Source organism: Urocampus carinirostris, chromosome 7 (genome assembly GCF_059441175.1).
Source record: "Urocampus carinirostris isolate Australia breed hairy pipefish chromosome 7, RoL_Ucar_1.0, whole genome shotgun sequence".
Taxonomy (NCBI): Eukaryota; Metazoa; Chordata; class Actinopteri; order Syngnathiformes; family Syngnathidae; genus Urocampus; species Urocampus carinirostris.
The window spans coordinates 9,976,570-9,999,974 of NC_142355.1; the positions used below are offsets into that span (position 1 = coordinate 9,976,570).

Here is a 23,405-nt window from a genome sequence, read left to right on the forward strand (position 1 = left end):
TCTCATCAAGGCGACCCGGGTTTGAGATACTAGGAAAAAAGGTGCACTCAAACTTTAAGTGAGGTAAGAAGAAAACACGTGCATCTAAATACTCTGTTATTGTTCGGGGGACCGGACCAAATGTTAAGGCGGGCCATAGTTTGGGGACCACTGCTATAGACGGAGCACCAAAACTGAAATCCAACTCTGTTTCCTGATGCTCTCAGTCCACAGACGCACAAAAACTTCTTACAGCGTATGTAAATATATATTTCTATCGAAACAATGAGTATAGTTATACAAAGTCAAGAGATTCGGTTTAAATATACAGTAATCCATCTTTTTTTTGCAGGGGTTGCGTTAAATACCCTTTTTTAAAATTCTAGTAAATACTATATATTATACATTGAAACCAAAGAACAAACCCTATTTACTGACTCAAGCAATTGTTTAACAACTAAAAGTACTGATTGGTTGACCGACTTGTGCAGATAAAGCAGCTTTAAATGGGAACCTGATTTAGGCATGAATCTGTTTGTCCCCTAAATTAAACACTTGCGATTTGTGTGAAAATATATTGTTATCATTATATTTTTGCTAGTTTTGCCGGACAGGCCATATTAAAGAAATAAATAAACATGAATTCTTAACGTTTTAAACCGATCTAATGTACATCATGTGGAGGTCACAGAAAATGTTTTTTCCTCTTATAGCGCGTCAAGAAGTCCAGATTTGTTGGCGATAGAAAGCATCCCCATTTGAATTTTGGTGCTTTTGTCTGTCCAAAGTGTTTTGTTGACGTGGCTTGAAGGTAATTTCAAAATTAAAAAAAGATTTGCGCAAACTTAATGAAGTTCGTCAAGCCGTTTCATATATGTACAGGTATCTGCAACTTAAATCATATATGTTAAAGAGGGGCATAGCGACGATTTAGCCAATCAGAATGCAGAACACAATACTCGATGAAAATACGCAAAGTTAAAAGAACGCGAAATGTAAACCGTGATAGAGCGGGGGATTGCTGTAATGCACAGAAAACATCAGTAGAGTTGTTCAGTTTGAATATACAGTAAAAGGTAAATAGTGTATTTACCAAATATACAGTATGACGTGTTATTTGTAAAAGTACAGTACTTAGTACTTACAGTATTACAGCGTATTTAATAAATAAATAAAGGTGGGTTTTGGCTATCACAGGTCCTTCTTGGAACCTCTGCAGAAAAACAAGGATTACTGTTTATGAATAAGAAAGCCAAATATGGATGTAAATAAATTGTAGATGTATCTGGGATAGATGGTCAGTCTCGTTGATGCCACACCGACTCAAGGTGACCTTGACAAAAGGGATTAGGTTTTGGGTTTGATTCCCTGTAAGCAAGGCATGATTGCCGTTTCACTCCTCGTGGCATTATCACCGTGTTAAGGATTGCAGAGAACAAAATGAAGCGTTGGAAAAGCGTGTTGGGCGTGTTACTAAAAACAGTAATTTATTCAGTAATCTCCAGATTACTGACACCAATACTCTGTAGGTATCTGGTTACAAATCCTTGTGTATACTCGCATCAAATACAAACCTTAAAACCAATTTGAAATAGCTGCATTATAAAACCAATAGAAAAAAACCTGTGTACAACAACCTGTAGTCAGCAAAGCCTTCATATTTGTTGGCTTGTGAGATTGCAAATGAACACTTAGCCGAGACAATCCATATCCATTTTGTCTCTGGGATTCAAACCATTCGTAGATCCCCTTCTCTATTTCTGGGTACTGCCCAAGACGTATTATTTTTTTCCTCCAGGCTCGATAAATTACAAAAATTCGGCACACTTTCACCATAAATTCTGTGCTCACGTTTGGTGCACTGATTTTCCATCGGTTTGTCTTTACTGTATAAGCCACGCCCCCATCCCTTGGCCCTGACACACAATATGAGCATATGAACCAATTTAAGTATTTTATAATTGTAAAATTTGCTTTAATGCTAATATATACGCAGGGTTGGGTAGGGTTACTTTAACTGGATTACTTTCAATTACTTTTGGATTACTCCAATACTAAATATGCTAATAAAAGACAAAATAAACTAAATATAAATAAAAGTACTACATTTTGTGCAGGCTTGGGGAGTAACGGAACACATGGAATGGCAAAAATGATGTTGGCAAGCTGTTTGGATTTATTTTCATTTGGTTTCTGTCACATTTTATGTTAGTTTTGCCAGAGATCAAAGCCAGGAGAGAAAGCTTACCACGTGTTGTGAGTCATCATTTTATTCATATTTAGTTTCTTTAGTCTTTTATTAGCATATTTGGTATTGGAGTAATCCAAAAGTAATTGAAAGTAATCAAGTTAAAGTAACCCTACCTAACCCTGTTTATAGCTAATTACAAACATGCTCACTTTCCAAAGAGTGACGTCGATCGAGGGTGGTAGGCAACAATGCAAAATATCGCAGGATTATTCAACAATCTGCATCGAACACAGTAATGCACCGTGTCGTTACGACAGCAAAGTTACAAAGTTTTATTCCCGAAAAAAAGGAATTAATTTCTTTGTAACACACTAGTCCCAACACTGTAGATAAATGAAGTCAATATTCCTTCTGAATTCCTGAGTTTTTTGGGTAATGCCACTCATGTATCCTACTATTGTCTTAACACTGAATGACCGCTGTGAAAAAGGCTTCGGAACAAACGCTAATCGGAAGACAAAAACGTTTGTATGGTGCTGGTAACGAGTCAATAAAACTGCAAGGACTCTTCACTGTTTTTCTCAAGTATTCTCACGACATAGGAAGACATTTTGTGTGTATCTAGTGAAGTTCCTTTTTAAAAATATTCAAAAATTACCAAGAAGTCAAACTCTAAGGGTGTCTTTTTCATTTTTGCTCAGGGGCCACAAGGGGTAAAAAAACTAGTGGAGGAAAAGAAAAAATAGTATTAAAAGTTGAAAAAAATTGTAAAAAGTACTGGAAAGTATCAAAAGTAGTCAAGCCCAATTCTATCAGTTATACCATCTTTCACAACGACTTTGTTTTCTCCTTTAACATTCATCTATGACACTGCGCTAAAGAGATCAAAACAAATGCCTTTTTGTATGTCATTTACATGATTGACTGTTACCGTAAAACCTTATGTATAAGCGCATCCAAAAGTATTCATGTGAAAAAAGTGCAATAAATATGGTAGCTCTTACTCTAATTTTAATTCCATGTGCCTTATAGGCTCGTGCACTTTATATATGAAATATATATGACAGGACCATTTAGGGGGTTGCACCTTAATATCCAGTGTGCTTCATAGTGCAGGAAATACGGTATTATAAAATGATAAAATGAAAACAAGGATATTTAACTCGATTTGGCTCTGGGCCCAAATCAGGTAAAAGATCTGGATTAGTAAACATTTTCGCGTTGTTTTACAGTATAATAATAATAATATAATAATAATTTCCTTGTATTGTCATTCTGTGTAACAATGTACACAGAACGAAATGTCGATTGCACCTGACCCGTTGTAGCGAGCCGATGCAGCCGCAGCCAACAGAGGGCGCCGCCGACCACTTTTTAAGTCTTAGGAATGACTCGGCCGGGGCGCGAACCACCGACCTCCCAGTCTCAAAGCGGGCGCCTTACCGACCACTTTTTAAGTCTTAGGAATGACTCGGCCGGGGCGCGAACCACCGACCTCCCAGTCTCAAAGCGGGCGCCTTACCATCTAGGCTACTGAGCATAATGCTTTATTATTTAGCCTACATGAGTTACTTACCCTTCATGTAAGAATCACGGATAACAAGAAATCTTCTAAACACAAAACATGAATTCACAAACAAAAGGATAAAAAGTTGTTCATGTTTGGTATTGAATGTGTTAATTTAAGGGTTGAGTGAGTGCAGTGTTACACCTGAACCATATCACCATGCTAAAGAAACTGAATACTGCCTTCAAGCCGTGAGATAGAACATTTAGTTTTTATTTATATAGAAAAATCATAACTTCATAGAAATGTCCAAAAGACTCTTCTTTTTTTGACTCACAGTGTTCCATCAGTGATCCCGGTTAATGGGGACCAGAACCCCCCCACCGAAAGTGAAAGTCCCCAAGGGTCAAACTTACCTCGAGATGACGTCCTTACCTGACTGAAAGAAAATAACTATGGATCTAAAAATAAAAACACAAAATTGGAGTTATAAGAATGATCTTTATTCTCATTATACAAAAGTACACCTAAATCGGAGGGGTTCTCCTTTCAGTAAAAGAAAACAGTTCAGAGAGTGTCTGGCTAGCTGCACACCAACATCTGGGATCCTCTGATTGAGACAACTCTCCGCAATGATTAAAATACAACCGTCCCAAATGTAGCGGGTCCCATGAGTTGTAGCTCCAGGTCATCCGTTTCATGGGTAACAGCTACCGATGGATCTGGCGTAGGTGAGATACAGGCTCGGCAGGGGTGACATAAGAGAGTTTAGAGAGTTCTAGTGGTAGGCAGGACCTGCAGCCTCCTGAACTCAATAATCCACGCTGCACCTGCTGGTGAGCACCATTTTTTTGCGCTCCTCTGATTTTCCTCAGAGTCCGATTTATTTGATCACTCTTTCCAATGCAATGAGCTGCTAAAAGCTAGCTGTAGCCGTGCATTTGCAGTTTGTTTTGGGTAGCTGCACCCATTGACAGCATCTCAGTAACACCAACCCCTAACCTGTTGCTCTGTGCTGAATCAGAACACAATGCACGATGGGTTCATTTCAATGACGATTAAGACATTTCCATTCAATTCAAAATCCGTGAAGCGGTGAACCAGCGATAACTGAAGTAGCGAGGGGTTTCTGTACTTAGAAATTTATGGCAGGCCAGATTTATATCATCCGAAGGGCCGGATTTGACCCACAGGCCTGATGGTGGCGGCGCAGTGGTTAGCGCGTGTGCGGCACAGTTTTAAGGTCTTGGGAACCTCCTGTGTGGGTTCAAATCCAGCTACCGGACATACTGTGCGGAGTTTGTATGTTCTCCCCGTGCTTGCGTGGGTTTCCTCCAGGCACTCTGGTTTCCTCCCACATTCCAAAGACATGCATTTCAGGTAGATTGGCCGGTCCAAATTGTCCCTAGGTGTGAATGAGCGAGCGAGTTGTCTGTCCCTGTGTGCCCTGCGATTGGCTGGCAACCAGTTCAGGGTGTCCCCTGCCCACTGCCCGATGATTGCTGGGATGGGCTCCAGCACCCCCGCGACCCTACTGAGGATAAGCGGTGCGGCTAATGAGATGAGATTTATTTTCCTCATGTTGAGTTTGCTCAGTAGTCCTTTATCCAGCAAATCCATCCTTGGGCTGCTTCATTCACATCCTAATGAAAGGACAACTAGAGCCAAGATGGTCTCCATGTGTTCAATCGGGGCGAGTTGCGACAAATATTCAGGACAAGTGTGCTGCTAAAGGGTGGCGAGCACTCGGAGGAAAGAAATAACCACAATTAAGAAGGACTGACCCACGCCGAAAACCAAAGCCTCCAAAGAAATCATCCTCTTCCCCGCTGCCTTGTAGACTCCTGCAATGGCTGCGCCTGCAAAAACATTCAAAGGCAGCTTGTTGAGATTGCCCACAGCAACAAAACGAACGTTTGGGAGAGCCTAAATCGATAGTTCTCAACAGGTCTGACTTGAAGACCCATCATCTGACCATATTTTCAAGCCGCAAACCTCCATTCTCCAATTAATTGAGTGAAGGATTATACATTTTAAAAGAGAGCAATTATCAGTGTCTAAAATAACGTCTGCTTGAAAGTCGGGCTTACAACTTACAAAACGTCTCCGACTGGGTGACCGACAACTTTTTCAAACTTTGCTTTATTCTGATTTCGAAATCTTTGTTCGGTTGCAAATTTCGGAATTTCATTTGGCAATTTGCATACTCGACAGCCAATCACAAGCCTGCATCGAATAACTTCCGGACTTTCCCGAGCGTTATAATAAGGTCGTGCCTTTGCATAACATTTCCCAAAGTAGACGCACAGAGAACACAAGAAAAATGGAGAAGTGGTTAGGAATCAAGTCAAAACCTTACCCGTAGAAGATTCAAAAGAAGCTAACAAAATGTATGACGCTACAAAACGTAAACGTACATTAAAAGCATCGTGGAAATAGGAGTTCACGTGGCTTGTAGCAGACGCAACGCAAACATTGCATGAATGAAGATGAGTAAATACAGGTACATACTAATGGCAGATAGAAAACTGTGATGTCTTATACATGCAATGAATGTTATAAGTAGATTTATGATAAACTTAAATTTAAAGTGTCGTTCTGTTATATATTCTGATTGTCAATCCTTTATACTTTCCAACAATGTTTTTTTTTTGCGATGAGTCGTCTTATTGTGTTTCAAGTTGTGAAAAATGGGGCAGGCAACTTTATGGCTGGGCAGGCAACTTTTCAGAGTTGTCTGCCCTGGTGTCTGCTAACTTTTTCTCATGAGTTTCAGACACTGCAATTATCTACAGTGGAACCTCAGTTTTCGAACGCCTCTCAGTTCGAACAAATCGGTGTCCGACCAAAAATTTAGAGAAAATCTTGCTTCGCTGTTCGGTCAAAAAAATCAGAGTTCGAACGCCGGTAATGCGTGAGTGCGTATGCTAGGGTGCGATGCTGAGCGGCGTACGGGTGTTTTAGCCCCTAATTATGCCTCCGAAGAAAGTCAGTGCAAGCAGCATAGTTGCTACAGGTGAAAAAAGAAAAGTAGTGCGTACAACTATTGCATTTCAGAAAGAAATAATAGCAAAATATGAAGGAGGTGTGCGAGTGTCTGATCTTGCTAGGGAATACAGCATGGCTAAATCAACGATCAGTACGATACTAAAGAATGAGGAGGCTGTGAAATCTAGTGATGTGGCTAAGGGAGAGAGTGCTATAAGCAAGCAACGGCTGTCCACCTGCGCCTTCTGCTGACCACCACAAAGGTAAGAAATCTTATCCATAATTCTTTTATCCTTTTTTTTACACGTTCATGTTAGCGTAATCTTTCATACGGAAGATTACGATAACGCGGACGTACGATTAGCCTGGGTTAGCTTTATGTGGGTGTTGGAACGGAGCCCAACATTCAGGGTGTTGTTGGAACGGAGCCCCCTTTCCAATGAACCGCTCACCAGTTGTTGTGGAGACCCGGGTGCTAAATGACTTGTAAAGGACCTGATTTTTTTATTTTTACACGTTCATGTTAGCGTAATCTTTCGTACGGAAATTACGATAACGCCAACGTACGATTAGCCCGGGTTAGCTTCATGTTTACCTTCATGGTAAACATTCAGGGTGTTGGAACGGATTAAAACGATTTACATTATTTTTAATGGGAAAAATGATTTCGGTGATCGAACAAATTGGTTTTCGAACAGGGTTCTGGAACGGATTATGGTCGAGAACCGAGGTTCCACTGTATAAATCCATGGCAATTTGAAAAAAAAAAACAACCTTAAAAGCATCTTCCCTTTTTATTTACATGTTTGCACAGAACGCTCCAAAAATGAATAAAATGAATTTACTTGTGAGCACTCCTCCGCCCACAGGCCCAAGGATGCCCATGAGAAGGATGGCGATGGGCACCAATCGGGCCATTTTGTGCTGACGAAGTGCGACAAACGAGAGCAGGGATGCTGGTAGGTGAAAGATCAGAGAGGAAACTGATGCCCACAGGAAAACGCCGTACCACATTTCTACAGGAGAAAAAATAAATACATCACTTTTTGTAAAAATTGTACAGAAGCACCAGAAACCCAATGTTCATTTGTCACACCACGTTAGTGCCTCTGGTGAAACCTCTACATACAAAATTTAGTATACAAAATCATGCACGGACTTGCTCCCTCATATCTTTCAGATTTAATTTCCCACTATGTTCCGGTCCGGAGCCTTTGCTCTGAAAACGCTGGTCTACTAGTGATCCCAAGAGCCAAGAAGAAATCTGCATGTTCGAGAGCGTTCTCCATTCGGGCCCCGGGGCTGTTGAATGCTCTGCCCCCTAAGATTCGATCTGCAACCTCAGTGGAAATGTTTAAATCTAGGCATAAAACACACTTATATTGAATCTATAGCTCATGAATGACCTATATTTATGTTGACAATATCTGTGTATTATTTGTTATTGACCAGTAAAATTAAGTCGCTATCTTGCTGCTTTCACATACTTTGTGCTTATTTGACAATACAGTGACATCGAGTGGTTAAATAATACACACTGTCCCTTTAATCCTCAATTAGCTACATTGTGCATTAAATCTAAGACTCTTCATTTTCGTAGTTTTTCCTTCAAAAACACACACACACACATATATAATCAATATTATAAATTGTAAATATATATAAAATTAAAACCATACCTCATATATCCTCCACCCTAATTCTGTTGGCCATGCTCGATATGTGTACTACAGTAATCCCTCGGTTATCGCGGTTAATGGGGACCAAAACCACCAGCGAAAAGGGAAAATCCGCGAAGTAGCGACGCCGCTTCAAAAATGCTTAAAAAAAAAAAAATATATATATATACATATATATATTATATATATTTTATAATTTTTTTTATTTTATTATTATTTTTTAGACCTGCGAAGCTCTGAACCCGCGAACATGGAACCACGAAGTAGTGACGCCCCTTCAACAATGCATTAAACAAAAACAAAAAAATTTAAATGACTTGACTTGACTTTTTTAGACCCGCGAAGCTCTGAACCCGCGAATGTGAAACCGCGAAGTAGCGAGGTCCCACTGTATATATAAGCTACGTCACACTTGTTTACAAACACGGAAAGGGGTTTATAATCCTACATTATTTAATATTTAGTGTTCATTGTTATTACATTTGATTTCAAATATGCGATTTATTTTACATTCCATACATTGTTATAAAAATTGGTTACATAACTTAAATTGTTTACCAAAGTCGTTGGGTTTGAATTCAATAAAATAAGAACATAATGAAAAGAATGAGATAGTAAGATAAACGCTGCAAGATAACCACCGATTAAAATCGATACCAGTGAATTATTTCGATATTTGTTGAGGAAAGAAGAATAGTTACGACATAAAAACACTTTAATTCGAATGAACCTACCGGAAAAATCGACAAGAGATGTGTCGTTGAATCGAAGGGTGCCATTTTTTCTTGGAACTAAATTCATACCCAGTATATGCTGCAAAATATCATTTTCGCTATATTGATCCATATTTTCCGAAAACATTCAAAAGTTTTGGTAGGCAGCGACGCTTTCAGCAGCGTCCAACTTTTGGTTTTGCGGATGATGGCGTCTCGAGGCAGTTCTTCGTTGTCAGTGGTGGACGAAAAGCTATTTAGGAGAAGAGTGACTGCCACCGTCTGGTGGGAGTGGGAGATTTGCCTAAAATTGAATGGATTTTTCAATGTACTTGCTGAAAAAATGTTTGCTTTCCACCCAATGCTCAAGAACCAGTTCGCCAATAAATTATGCAAACGTAAATGTTTAATTTATTCAGTTATAATTTAAGATTTTTTTTAAGTGTTTTTATTAATTGGTATTCGTTATTGTTGATCCTTAATTTGACTAACAAAAACAACTTCCAACCATAGACTTAAATACTAGTCTTTAATTCAATTTTTTTTTGTCTTTGTTATGTGTGGAAAGACACGACTGGATTGGTTAGGAAATGAGGAAAAAAGGAGAAGAACTAGTGTGGTGAGAGAACTTGATGAGGGTTGATGAAAATGTTCCGAGATGGTTTGGAAATTTGGAAAGAATGGATGAAGGCCATTTGCATACCTGTCAACCTGTACAGTTTTGCCGTACAAAGTAGGATTATTATGTATTTTAAAACGTGTACGACATCCAAGAAAATCTGTACGGAAAAACGCAAATTTGTCAATGATGGGTACCATCCTGTATACACAGACTATCTCGAAACGGCAAAGCAATCAAATCAAACAAGTTCGCCGCGGAATCCTCTATCTCGGTATTGTCTTTTTTTTCGTTGCAAACGAAGCGAGCGGTTTGATGTAGTGAAAGGAAGTCCGTCTGCTATTAGAAAACCGGCTTTTTCAGCTCAACTCATTAAAGAGAACCGGCACTCAAACGGCTCACTTGCTTTGATGAATCATTTTACGAATTATTATGTTGCATAAAGAAGTTAAGAAAAAAATAAGGTATGAAATGAGAAAATGAAAAAAAAGACAGGTTTGTGGTTATCCCTTTAATCAGTATATTACCAATAATAATGTAATGCAGAAAATGAATTCATAATTTGAATAAGAAAATGTATTATTCTGCTTAATTATATTTGCATGTATTTTTTCCTTCTACAGTGAACGTCCAAGCTACTTCATTTTTGAACTTTTTTTATGATAAACCTCATTTATGTCGAGCAACTCAGGATCTCAAAACAAAATGTTAATTAACAATATATATAACAAAACACATGTACAATATAACATGTTAAACTACATAAACACATTTGAAAAAAATATGGTGTAAGATTATTTTGTAAGGGAAAATACGACAGTTTGTAAGGCCATGGAGCCCTGGAGCTTGACAGGTATGATAATTACATCAGCTTTCTGGATAGAATGTGCCTTTTAAATATTTAGCTGCATTATCTTTCTCATATGAGATGTACCTTTTTATATTCACTTGATGTTAGAGTTAACTGCAAAACTTTATAAACTGCTAATGTTACCGCGTTAGTTAACCGCTTGGTATTGTACTTTGTTATTTTGTAGTGTGTAGTGTTTCAAAATACCTTACCTTTCAAGCAAATGATCAGGGTTGGGTAGGGTTACTTTAACTTGATTACTTTCAATTACTTTTGGATTACTCCAATACCAAATATGCTAATAAAACACAAAAGAAACTAAATATGAATACAATTATGACTCACAACACGTGGTAAGCTTTCTCTCCTGGCTTTGATCGCTTTGATCTCCGGCAAAACTAACATAAAATGCGACAGAAGCAAAATGAAAATAAATGAAATGATCTGCATTTCTATAGCGCTTTTCAAGTCAATGACTTCCCAAAGCGCTTTACAATGTGCTCCACATTTCACAATAGCGGTCTTGCAGCCATGTAAGGCGCTAACCTGCTTATTGGGGGTATTAGGGGTTCAGTGTCTTACCCAAGGACACTTCGACATGTAACACGGACGAGCCGGGATTCGAACTGTGCCGCTCTGCCCCCCAGCTCTGGAACTCTGAAATTCTACGACCGCGTCCACCTTCAAATCCGGACTCAAAACTCACCTCTTCATGCTTGTCTTTTCTAGACCATCTGCCTCACATACAGGCCCTTTTAACTATAATGTGTTTTCTTTGCTATCATTTACTCGCTTGTTTTACTCTTCGTTTATTGTTGTGTCTTAACTTATAAGGCGCTTCGAAATACAATGTATTATTATCATTATTATTACTACTATTATTACATGAAGTGGATAACTCAAAATATGTGGCACTACATACAGCACATCAAATCAGTCATAATCAAAGTTTGTCACCTTTACATTTTAGAAAATATTTTATTCATACAATCATATTTAAACCATAGTAACATTCCTAAATAAATCTGAGTGAGAAGCTGTCAGTTGCGGATTAAAACAACAGGACATCGTTTTCCGTTTATCTGAGCTGATGTATTGGATTCTGTTGAAGAAAAAGAGGACCGGGTTGGGCCAGTGGCCTCTGCTTATTCATCAAGAGTATCTTCAGAATGGTAGATTACGACGCTGGCCGGGAATTGAGAATGTACAAATCCTCATGGAGGTCCATTTACTGGTGGATCAGAGGACATGGCACTGTGGTCCGATCTTGAAAAAGAGGGTGATAGTGAAGTGTTATAGGTGAAGATAAAATGGGAAGTGCATTAATATTATAAAGCAGTGTTGGACAACAGACACCAAATCAACTCCCCAGAATTCTTCAATACCAAAAATGTTCAGGCCAATCTGGAAACAAGTAACATGAGTACTACCTTTTACCAATACCAACTGCAACTATTACTCTTCATGCAAAGTAATCCCTCGCCCTATCGCGGTTTATTTTTTGCGGTTTCGATACTGCGTGCATTGTGTCCTGCATTCTGATTTGCTGAAACAATTGTTCCCCAACTTTTTATGTACCGCGGACCGGTTTAGTGTCTGACAATAGCCTCGCAGCCCAGCTAAACAATAACATTGGTAATATAACAAGAACAATAATAATAACAAGCTTAAATCCAATGACCAAACCGCTCCGGATGTAGATGGCGTAGGATTTTATGTCAACTTTATTTTGGTATTGTGTTTATAGTGCACGTTGTCAATAAATGTCCTACATATTCGGCAACCTGGTATCGTACTAATAGTGTGATAATTAAATCAAATCAAATGCCTTTTCCATTGTCATCTACATCCCCAGACGAGAGTGACATAATAAGTTTAGTAGGAATGGAGCTGTGACCAATTCATTCAATTTCAGTCTGGCCATTGGGTGGAACTTCCGTGAATAAATATGTAAAGAGGAAGAATAAATACATTTTGGACATTTTTACATTCAAATTTTAGACATTATTCAGTGTGGATTTTTAATCCAAAATAATACGTTTATTCTGTTTTTAATATTGGACACGTGCAAAGGAGATTGCATAGGATACCAGTCTGTTATTTTGAATATTTAACCTCACTTTTTATTATCTTGATTATCGTGCGCCGTTTACATCCTCATCACCATCGGCCAATCATGCTGCTGTTCTTTGGTTTCCACACCATTTAAGGTGGATTTACGGGGGGCTTTTAGAGCATCTCCTATCTGAAGTTTGAACTCTCTTCCCGTTCTCTTTGCAAGTTCAAAATCGATTGATGGCTTCTCTCCTTATTTTGCGAGTCTACTAAACTACAAAGTTATCATACACCCTTTCGTTTACGAGTTTTGGGAATAAGGCTGTTGTAAATAATGCCGTTACGTAGCGGCGTTTTTTTTTTCCAGTAACAGTGTAATCCAACTATTTCCCACTGTTACTGGCGGTCATAGCGGTGCGTTACTTTGGCTACATAACGCCAACGGCGGTGTGTCCCCCCTTGGCACTTCTGACGCTGTGGGAACCGGCTAACCACCAATCGAGAGCCGGTTCCTGTCGAGAAGCTATTTTTCTCTTGTGATTGGTCAAAAAGCATTTTTTTCAGGGATTCATCGAATTTGTTGAGTATAAAAAAAAAGTTAAATTTGCTTTGTATTTGATCTTTTTCTGTGTACATTTCTAAATATTTTAATGTGTTTCCTGTCTTTTTCAGAGATAACATTTAGGTGTTAAATTTGATTTATTTCCCCCCTTTTTAAGTCATTCATAATAGTACATACTAAATGTTAATATGTAGATTAAACAAAGAAAACAACCAGAAGAGCCACATGGGAACAGAAAACGACTCTTTTTAGGGAGCCTAGCCAAAAAAGCTGGTTCTCTAAAAAGAGTCGGAATTAAACTCACTTTTTGCTTTGGGCTGAAAGTCAGCAGTGCTGATTGTTATTTTAGCATTGTTTACAGTTTATTTTTGTTGCACTTGAAGTGTAGAATAAATATGTTGCTGGTTTGGTGCAATGAATATTACAAGGTTCTATAACACAATATTGCCCAACAAATTTCAAATTATTTGACATACAACTTCTCTTTAAAGCAACGGAAATAGTTACTTTCCCTGATAACTAGTCACTTTGACAATGAAGTAGCTCAGTTACTAATTCAGTAACTTTTTGGAGAAAGGTGTAAGTAACTATAACTAATTACTTTTTTAAAGTAACGTGACCAGGACTGTCCATTACTGAATTTGTTCGGTAAGACATAGCTCAAGAATATACATAATTAAGGGAAAATAACTTACTTGGCATCATCTAAGTTTGACATTTCCTCTTGGGGGCCGCAGGGAAACTCCATTAAGTACTTGCACTTGTCATTGCTTACAAGGGGGAAAAAACATCATTGAACTGATTAGAAAAAAGGAAAAAAAAAATAGAATATGCAATGTAAAGTCCATTTATAAACAGTACAACAAAAAATAACAAATATTGGACAACAATTTTACTTGACTGGATGTAAACTATGGTATTATCCTGGCCAGCAGATATGATAAAAGACAAAATGCAAATCAATTGATAATGGAGTCTCCAGGGCTGCACAATATAGCAAAACATATAATCATTGCAAATATGCAATATGTATATAAGTCAAAACATGGTGCAACTGTCCAACTTTGTTCAAACAGATCAAAATTGAACGTGTAGCACTGTTGTATCAGATAACAGTATTACACTAGCTTAATAACTTAAAAACATTGAACATGCATATTTTTCGGCATTATTTTCCTTTTGTAAAGTTGAATTTTATTCAATTAAGTTGAGTAAAATATCACAATATCGACATCAGCATTCATATTTCATGTTATGTGAAGCCCTGTCTCGATTCAACTGATACAAAATAAATCCTTCTGTATTTACTACATTAACACATCCGATGCCATTGACTGCTATAAATGTCAAAACATTTATCTAGACTGGCAGGGAAATAGTTCCCTTATGGGCATCATGGAGCAAAAAGAAGGAGGCTATCCTCGCGGCTCTTACTTGAGGAACGACTGAAATCTCCGGAAATTCCACGATTTGTTGAGCAATGTTATGGCCTCATTTGCTAATGTTGAATTCTTCATTTTGATTATTCAATCTGGAGTATACCATATTTTCCAGGCTATAAGGTCACCCAAAAGACAAATTTTTTTACAAGAAATTGGAAAGTGTACCTTGTTAGACAGGAGTAGGGTGTACGGTAAATAAAATTGGGAGTGCATAGTTACGATGCAATGCTACTACATAAGATAATCATTCATGAATAAATCAATCCTTTGTGAGGAAACCACATTTCACGTTTATTTTCTATAAAACACTATTTTTAATGTTGTTGTTTATGTAATCCTAGCTCTTACAGTACCACAAGATTTAATTTAATAGTTATAGTACGGCGCGCCTTATATAAGACAAATATTTCTCAAAAGACTATTTTTATAGTCCGGTTTGTATTATATTCCTAAAAATGCAGTTATTTGTTTTATTAGATGATCAGTCAATTTTAAAACAAATTGAGTGTTGTGATTTTCTTCTGTGGTAATAAGAATGATTAAAAAATATGCTTTTGAAAATCATAGAACAGATATGTTTTGCTTACAACATCCTCAGTTATGTTAGGTTTAGCAGTCTCTCCTGTAGCACAATTGGTCCTGACTGTCAATGGTCAGATCAGAATCTCAAAAGCGTCCCTCTTTTTGCCCCAACAAGACTGGTCTCACAGTGGCCAGAAAGTAAACATCAATCAAAAATCTTCTTTCTAGGCATTAACTTCCAAAGGGATAACACTGATCACAGAGCATGCAAAACAAACACAAAGATAAAACGGGGACAATATCAAAATATGGACGGGAATATTTAAAATTGAAGGCAGCAGGCTGAAATTTGATTGCTGGTACATACCGATATGATTTCAACACTCTGACGAAGACCAAACCGACAATGCACAGAAAAGGAGAGAGGAAGGGAAGCGTACGTTGCAATAGACTTTTGTTTAATATTTGAGAAAACAATGACTAAAATAGCACAGAGATGAACAAGTGCAGATGCCCATATTCCCAAATATAGTCACTAAGCTCTAATGAGTTCAAGTAATTCCTTGCTGTATGGCAGTATACTTGTCGTGATTTCAATACTCAGCGGATTTTCAGCATGCATTGCATTCTGCATTCTGATTCGCTAAACAGTCGCCCCGCCCCTTTCCTGCCTGTGTGTCAATAACATTGCGGTCTAAGTTGTATTGTACCAACCTAGGAACAAATATTTTTAATGTCGAGTTCTCTAAAAGCCATCATGTCCACTAAACACTCTGGACCCACAAGAGCACCAGAAGACTGAGGAAGACGCTTTCTACTGCCCACAAAGTTGGACTTTTCCTCGTGCTAAAGAAAGGTAAAAGCATATTTACGCCATAATTTTTGCTTTGCTAAAAACGTCCACCTGATAGCGATGGACAGTTTTGAACTGCTTTCAGTATTATCTTTAATAACTTTTCACACAGCCTGCTAAAAGAAAATAATGATAAGACTAATAACATAAGTGCATAACCACCTTTTTGGGCCAAATTGAAATTTTTTGCCGAAATAAGGTTCCCATAGAAAGCCGTTTTAGCTACAAAAGTGCTAAAGTCGGTCAACCTACTTTCACAAAACCAATCAATAGTTGAATATAAGAGCAATATTATTTTTTACGTTAGAATTTGAAAGTACAGCAGTTATCTATAAAAGAATTTAAAAAAAATCATAAAGTACAGTATTTTTATTTGTTGTTTGTAATCTTCTTTTCGCGTACATCTGTTTCCCAGTAATATCCACATGATGGCGACAAAATATAATCTGAAGAAAGTGGTTCATGTCCTGAATCAATACAGTACGATTTGAAAGTACAGAAGTTGTTTGTAACCAAAACAAAGTTAATAATGTACAGTACCATAGTTTGTTAAGAAAATGCTCGAGCCTGTAAATTGGGTTTGTTCTTTGATATCATTGTATTTATTAAATAAATAAATCTGCACTATACGGCTAAAAGGAAAAAACACTTCTTAAGAACCAAGACATTTATCGTTGTTGTGTGGCTGACCTTTTGAAGACCGCTGTCTCTGTTTTGGCATCTACAGTGAGGCTGAACGTTTCTTTTATGGAGCCATTGATAACTGTGTCGGTCATACTCCGTTGCACATTGCTTGAAGTTTCGTCCCCCATTTTAGATCTTCCGCAACCCTGAGATGTGACAGAAGCGGAAGAGGAAATACTCGGACTCAGCCACCTATGACTTTCTACTTGAAAGAAAAAAGGATGGGAGAGAAAGGGCCCCGTGTCACAACCCTATATATACTGTATACTGTATGTATATATCCTAAAAATCATTGAGCTCACCCTCTGAATATAGTGGTCCAATGACTCCAAGTGGATCCAGTTTCTCAATGTTGGTTTCCATAGCAACAGGAGAGTTGCACATCAGTGGGTCATTGGGGCTAAAATAGAAAGTTTTTATACTGAGAAAACGTTATTTACAATGCAAAGCTTCGTGATGGGCAACAAATGTTTGACACAGAATAAGATTTAATAATCTTTGTATAATTTGTTATTTCCTTTATCCGCACAAAAAACGATATACAAATAACAAGTGTTTAATAGCTAAGTGGCTGTTATTAGACAACTACCCGCCATTAGAAAATGATAGAACGAATGATATACTGAAATTTTTTTCCCCATTATGGGTTGTTTTGAGATTTTGTTAACGTAAAATTCGGACTACAAGCCACACCCTGCAACCCTGCAGCTTATGCAATGCTACGGCTCTTTTATGCATTTTTTTCTAACGGCCGCCAGGGGGCGCCCGAGTAAGAAAGATAGGAGTGAGACAGGTGTAGTATATGTCGAGGAAGACAGTCGAGGAAGTTTAATGAAGCTTTGTGCTTTTGGATAAAACAAGCATGAACAGTTGAAAGAGCTAACTACCATATTGTAAATGATTTTACTGAAATAATAAGGCAAACCTAACCGATTATTGGAAGCAACATCCAACGAGGCAGAAATGTTTAAGGCAGATTTGTATTCATCTGTCAGCATTACCATGTGTTTTGGAGTAAATATTTAACACTGTTGGATTCTATGGATGTCGTTGATGTAACAAAGCCATTTATTGCGGCAATTCAAAGTAGTTGAAGACGACCAAAGGACGTACTGGTGAGTTACACTGGCTTTATAGTTTTCGGGAATATTGTTTTAGACTGATCGTAATGTTACTCTGATATATATATATAGAAATAGTCATCATATTTTGAATTCCAAGAGTTTACGCTTTCCAATGATCTGTGGCATGACATATTTCAGTGAGTGGAGACATCGTGCAGACACGTATTTGTTATTCAAAAGTTTGGCGGGCCAGCAGAACATTAAGGGGTTAAGGTACCGTATATCAATAGAACCCTTTCTGTGTACAGTTTTTCTTTGTAAATATCTCATGTATCAATGTGGGCACATGCGGCTTATAGTCAGGTGCAAGTTATGTATGTACAAAATGTTTCGTCCTTTAAAAATGTACTAGGTGCGGCTTATAGTCAGGTGCACCATGTAGTCAGGATTTTACTGTACTTTAAAATCCCAAGCAACTGTTTTTTCCACTGTTACCTGTAGTTACTTTGTTTGGGTTCACTAAAACAACCTAAAATTAGATAAAATTACATTTTGTACCTGGAGGGAGAGAAGTTGGGGAAATTACCCCAGCCACCATCCGAGTTGGAATTCGGAGCTGAGTAACCATTCCATTCTGCTTCTATTGGAAGAAAAGAAAACACAGAAGGCTTGTTGAAGGAGTAGCAGAGAAAGTTATTGCCTTTTAAATGGTCGTTTAAATATTCTATTAAAAAATGAGGAACATGGACAATGTTATCTAGAAAATTGACATAATTTTAATTTTTTTCTTAATTTCATTTATGTTACAGTGGTAGAATACCAATTGGATCAAAAGTGTGTTTATTTCCCGATCAATTAGTATTCCTGCAGCGCGTGTGCGGCACAGTTCTGAGGTCATGGGATCGAACCTCCTATGTGGAGTTTGCATGTTCTCCCCGTTCTTGTTTGGGTTTCCTCCGGGCACTCTGGTTCCTCCCACAATCCAAAAACATGCATGTCCGGATAATTGGCAGATCCAAATTGTCCCTAGATGTGAAAAAGCGAGCAAATTTTTTGTGCCTATGTGCCCTGCGACTGGCTGGCAACCAGTTCATGGTGTCCCCTGCCCAGTGTCCGAGGATGGCTGGGATGGACTCCAGCACCCCCACCACCCTACTGAGGATAAGCGGTGCAGATAATGGATGGATGGATAGATAGTATTCCTGCTTGGGAGTATATCCAATTTGTTGCCCATTATTATGATGCTATAACCCCCTACCAAAAAGTATCTATTAAATCTATTATACTGTATATATTAAAGGAGCTGTACAGAATCTGAAACTTTTTTATCTTGCTGCCACCATCTCCTGTCATTATTGCAACCTCAGTCAGTTCTTTCATGATGCGCACGAAAGTACGTGCATTTCTTAGACGAGCTCAAATGAACTTTTTTTCATCTTTCTTGGGGTTTGAGTTTGCGTTAGGGCTGTTCTTTAAGTTGGCCTCTTCTTACTTTCAACATTTTCATGTTACACTTACAAATACGAGCATTCGTTCTGTGTACATTGTTACAAAGAATGACAATACAAAGGAAATTATTATTATTATTATTATGAAGTTACTTTCTATCAGCCCACCCCCCTGCCCGCCACCGCCATTTAATCCGACCTAATGTATTCACCCCGAAAAGCTCTGCAAACAGTAAGTTACATGAGTAACATTAAAGCAGATAGGCACAGTGGACAATCAAGTGTAAAGGCTATACGAACTCAGTTGGGCATTGCTAACACATGCTCAAAAAACAAAATATTTATATTTTATCAAATATGTGCTTTCATTTTATTCGAATTGTTTTTAGTTTTTCTCGTGTAACGTTGAAATAAAATCAAGAGTCTTTGTAGCAGTGCTTTCTCTGGCAAACTGAGCACTCTGCACCAACCCATGCCACAATTAGGTGGGTGTAAAAGTAGAAGTTGCAGTTTTTCCACCTTAAAGATTGAAAACAAAATCAATATACCACAGAGATATCAATTTATTATAGGGAAAAAGTCCAGAATGAGAAAAGAACATATAAGGTAAAACATTGATTCAATTGATGGACTTTGTTTTGAGAATTAATAAACCAGTTCTCACAGAAATAGCAGCAATAAGTAACGCTTCAGTGTTTTTTTTCTATCGTAATGCCTTTTAGAAACACATTGTTTTACATTAATCAGGTGGATTATATTTAATGGGGAAACATGTTTTAATCAATATTGCAACACTGGTCTGAAGAAATATGAATTGCTCTAAAAAAAGAGAAAAGATACCAACCGGTTTCAACTTCCATAATGTCTTCAGAGCTTTGATTCGAAGCATCAAATGCATCTTTCTTGGAATCTTCCTCCTCAGAGTCAGTGCTGTCCTCACTGTCTGTGCTTCCAGCACTCCTAAAGGTTAACAACTGGAATGTTAGGAGAAGTGCCATGGCTTTTAGGAGGTAATAATTTCTGTAATGAAGGGCGCCTCAACATTTATTTATACGGTTGTGCCTTTTTAAAATGACGTACTGTAATCCCTCGCTACTTCGCGTTATCGCTGGTTCACTGCTTTACAGATTTAGAATTGAATTTATTGTCATTGATATCAACCAATCATGCATTTTATTCTGAAGCAGACAGAAAATGCTATCACCGGGGCAGATTGCATGTGTGTGTGTTGGGTGGGCGTGACTACCTTTGTGCGCGACTGTTTTAGCCTGGTGAGAAGGCTATAGCGGAGCAGCAGGTCCAACCTACTGCATGTGGGAAACCGCAACATTCGGGACAGTTGTACTTTAGTTATTGCGGGGACCTGGCTTAATCCAAAGATCTGCGATGCTAGCGCGCAGCTAGCTAGCAACTCTAAAAAATTGAGTGACACTGAAAGGAGAAGCCCTCCATGTTTGTCATGCTTTAGTATAATGACAATAAAGACTATTCCTTCCACTGCAATTCTATACTGTATTCTTATTTGTAGATCTATAGTTATTTTTTTGTTACAGTCGTATACCCTCAATCAGTCATCTCGAGGTAAGTTCAACCCTTTGGCGCTTTTATGGAGGGATGTTGCTATTTTACAGATTTTCAAGTTTCACGGAAGGTTCTAAATTGACATAAAATACAGCTAGTTCAGGTGTGGCTAAATCAAATAGATAGGAGGGCCAAACAAAATTAAATTTCGAGCCGAGGGTTAAACATTTTTAAAATGTTTTTAAAATAATATATTTTAGAACATTATTTAAATTATCTTTATTCTACATGTTGTATTGGGTATTTTTGTATTCCGTATCTCTTATTTTATTTTGTAACACATGGATACTGCTGGAAATGTGAATTTACCTAGGGAGATGAATAAAGTATCAATCTATCTATCTATCTACTTGTGCTGAGCACTTTAATGGTCATGACATAAGCTTTAAATGAATAATATTTCATTCAAATCAAAGTACTATAGCTATTAGCAAACAAAACAAAAACAATCCTCAATTTACATTCTAAAGAATCTTGGAGAGTAATAACATTTATTTTTCTCACCTTGGACGCCTTTGTGCCTCCGTTACAAAGGTCACGTCTTTGTCATCCCAGATATCTTCTTCGTCCGAACCGGCGTCTTCAAACTGCTGTATTTTCTCTCGACAACGTCCTTCAAACATAGCTACTTTCACCTGAGAAATGTGATTAAATGATGAAGAAAAAAAAAACGTTCACCCATTGTACATTTACAAATAAAAACTCTAGCAAAGCTACAGATACAGAAACATATTCATATACAGTATACTTTTCCAGATGTACAGAACATCCAATGATCTGTTATATATTTTTCTTATTATATTCATTTAAGAAAACACTGCAATTATTGCATTTTAAATCCTTCGAACAGGTGAGCATGCTAAAATTGAGATGTTGTTTGCAAACTGAACAATTTATTTTTTAAAAAAAGTATGAAATTTATAATTGCAATACATTTAATATATCCATCCATCCATCTAGCCATCCATTAATGTAGCAAATATTTTTCAAGTCTTTTGTCAATCCACAAAAAAGCTAGTGCAACTCGTTTAGACATATAAGCATGGCAAAACAGTGGCATCATTCAGAATGTTGCCTTATCCAGTAAACCAGGGGATTTTTTTGAATGAAACAAACATTTCTCTCACTTGACTTATATCTTTTAGGCATACAGCAATTTATTTTTAGGAATTATAAGCTACAAAACAGAGTAACAAGGACCTATTCAATCGTATTGTGCAACTGAAAAATATTTAACTGATCCACAAAATTTCAAATGGCAATTTGCAAGAATTCATTAACAAACTGGTGCCTGACAGTACTGTCCTTGCAGTCGCAAAGGAACCTGCAACTCCAATGTGATCCACCAATGCACCTGCTTCACAAGTAAAAACACTATTTGAAGAACTCAAGGGTGGCCTCACCTATAAAAAGGTGTCTCCAATAGATTGCAAGTTGGAGAAAAATAAAAATAATAATGCCTTTATTGCTCAAAAAAGATCCAGAAATTAAGGTAATAAAATTGTTCAAACAACTCCAAGTCGCGCTTGACAGCCATGGCCAGACCCTTCGCATCGATCATTGGCTGTCAGGTCATTTTCTTCCACTTGTTCTCAGTGGTGTCAATACACTGCATAATTGGGCCATAAAAAGTGTTTGACCAAGTATGTGTGTCTTCCATCAAATCCGTCCCGGTTTTTACTGGACAACATCTGATAGGGCAATTTCATGCCTCTAATTGATAACAATTGACGCAAAATTTAGTCGCAGGTGCAACTGCCCTCCCCCGCTGATCCAACAACCAGAACATCCCCAATTTCATGCTGAGCCATACAGGGCCGTCTTCGGAACTTATCCAAAATGTAAAACACACACATAAGAACATCCTTTGATTAAGACTGTGCCTTTTGTACTAAGGTAAACACCACAGACTTTCCCTTCATGGAAGCCCAACACATCATTTGCGGTGAGCAACACTGCCAGACTCTGGACCACAACCAAAGGAGGTCTTTCCAGCTTCACTGATTACTGGGGCTGGGTTTAAAATATCGATAAATACCGTATTTATTTGTGTATAACACGCACTTGTTTATAACCTGCACCCCTCATTTTTGATGAAAAATGGGTAAAAAAAATTGTACTTTTTCTCAGCTCAAACAAATCATTGTAGGTCACTAACAAGCTGAGAAGTATTGCAGCAGGACTGAAACCTGGATTGCCGTGCTGAGGGCGCAAATTCCTAACCACTTTTCTCTCTCTCTTTAAAGTCTTCATTAAATGTTTATTAAGTGCCCTGTCTAACCTTGTTGCATATGATTTTTACAACATTGAAATCAATTACAGTAAAGCCAATTCTATTCTCTTCTAGAGCACTAGGGTTATAAATCATCATTGCCCTATTTTTACTCATTGTATGAATACTTGGGGGCCATGATTAAAATAATTTATTGACAATGACTTTGAAAGACATTAAATAAACTCATTGCAAATTTCATTTTGGTATTTGGTTTTGTACTACCGCAAAACCTCATGTGTAACGTGCATCAAAATTTGGGGTAAAAAAAATGTGTGTCATACGCGAATAAATATTGTAGTTATTAATCAATATTACTAAAAATGTGATTGCATCAATATTCTATTTTTGAGAAATACATGCAATTAGTTTACCCACGCTGGCTGGCTGGCTGGT

General features: G+C 37.7%; 2 protein-coding genes across 7 annotated transcripts in view; both read right to left on the reverse strand.

Annotated features, from left to right (window-relative positions):
* Positions 1–4,158: 4,158 nt before the first annotated feature.
* tmem170a (transmembrane protein 170A) lies at positions 4,159–9,289 on the reverse strand. Its single transcript, XM_088339685.1, has 3 exons — positions 9,079–9,289; positions 7,511–7,681; positions 4,159–5,536 (listed from the first exon to the last, which is right to left on the reverse strand). Exons 1-3 carry the CDS (start codon positions 9,203–9,205, stop codon positions 5,406–5,408), a joined length of 429 nt encoding a protein of 142 aa, XP_088195811.1. The 5' UTR covers positions 9,206–9,289; the 3' UTR covers positions 4,159–5,405.
* A 2,195-nt stretch (positions 9,290–11,484) lies between these two features.
* The window catches only part of ppp6r3 (protein phosphatase 6, regulatory subunit 3), a 47,899-nt gene continuing 35,978 nt past the window's right edge, over positions 11,485–23,405 (reverse strand). For 5 of the 6 annotated variants that reach the window (XM_088339687.1, XM_088339688.1, XM_088339692.1 and 2 more), the window contains 8 exons: positions 21,242–21,372; positions 20,001–20,116; positions 18,267–18,348; positions 16,947–17,044; positions 16,651–16,846; positions 15,475–15,492; positions 13,839–13,913; positions 11,485–11,792 (listed from right to left, as the gene is read on the reverse strand). In XM_088339687.1, the coding sequence (XP_088195813.1) occupies positions 11,741–11,792; positions 13,839–13,913; positions 15,475–15,492; positions 16,651–16,846; positions 16,947–17,044; positions 18,267–18,348; positions 20,001–20,116; positions 21,242–21,372 (768 nt within the window). In that variant the 3' untranslated portion in view covers positions 11,485–11,740. The remainder of the gene's footprint in view (positions 11,793–13,838; positions 13,914–15,474; positions 15,493–16,650; positions 16,847–16,946; positions 17,045–18,266; positions 18,349–20,000; positions 20,117–21,241; positions 21,373–23,405) is intronic. The other variant, XM_088339691.1, reaches the window with a different exon arrangement.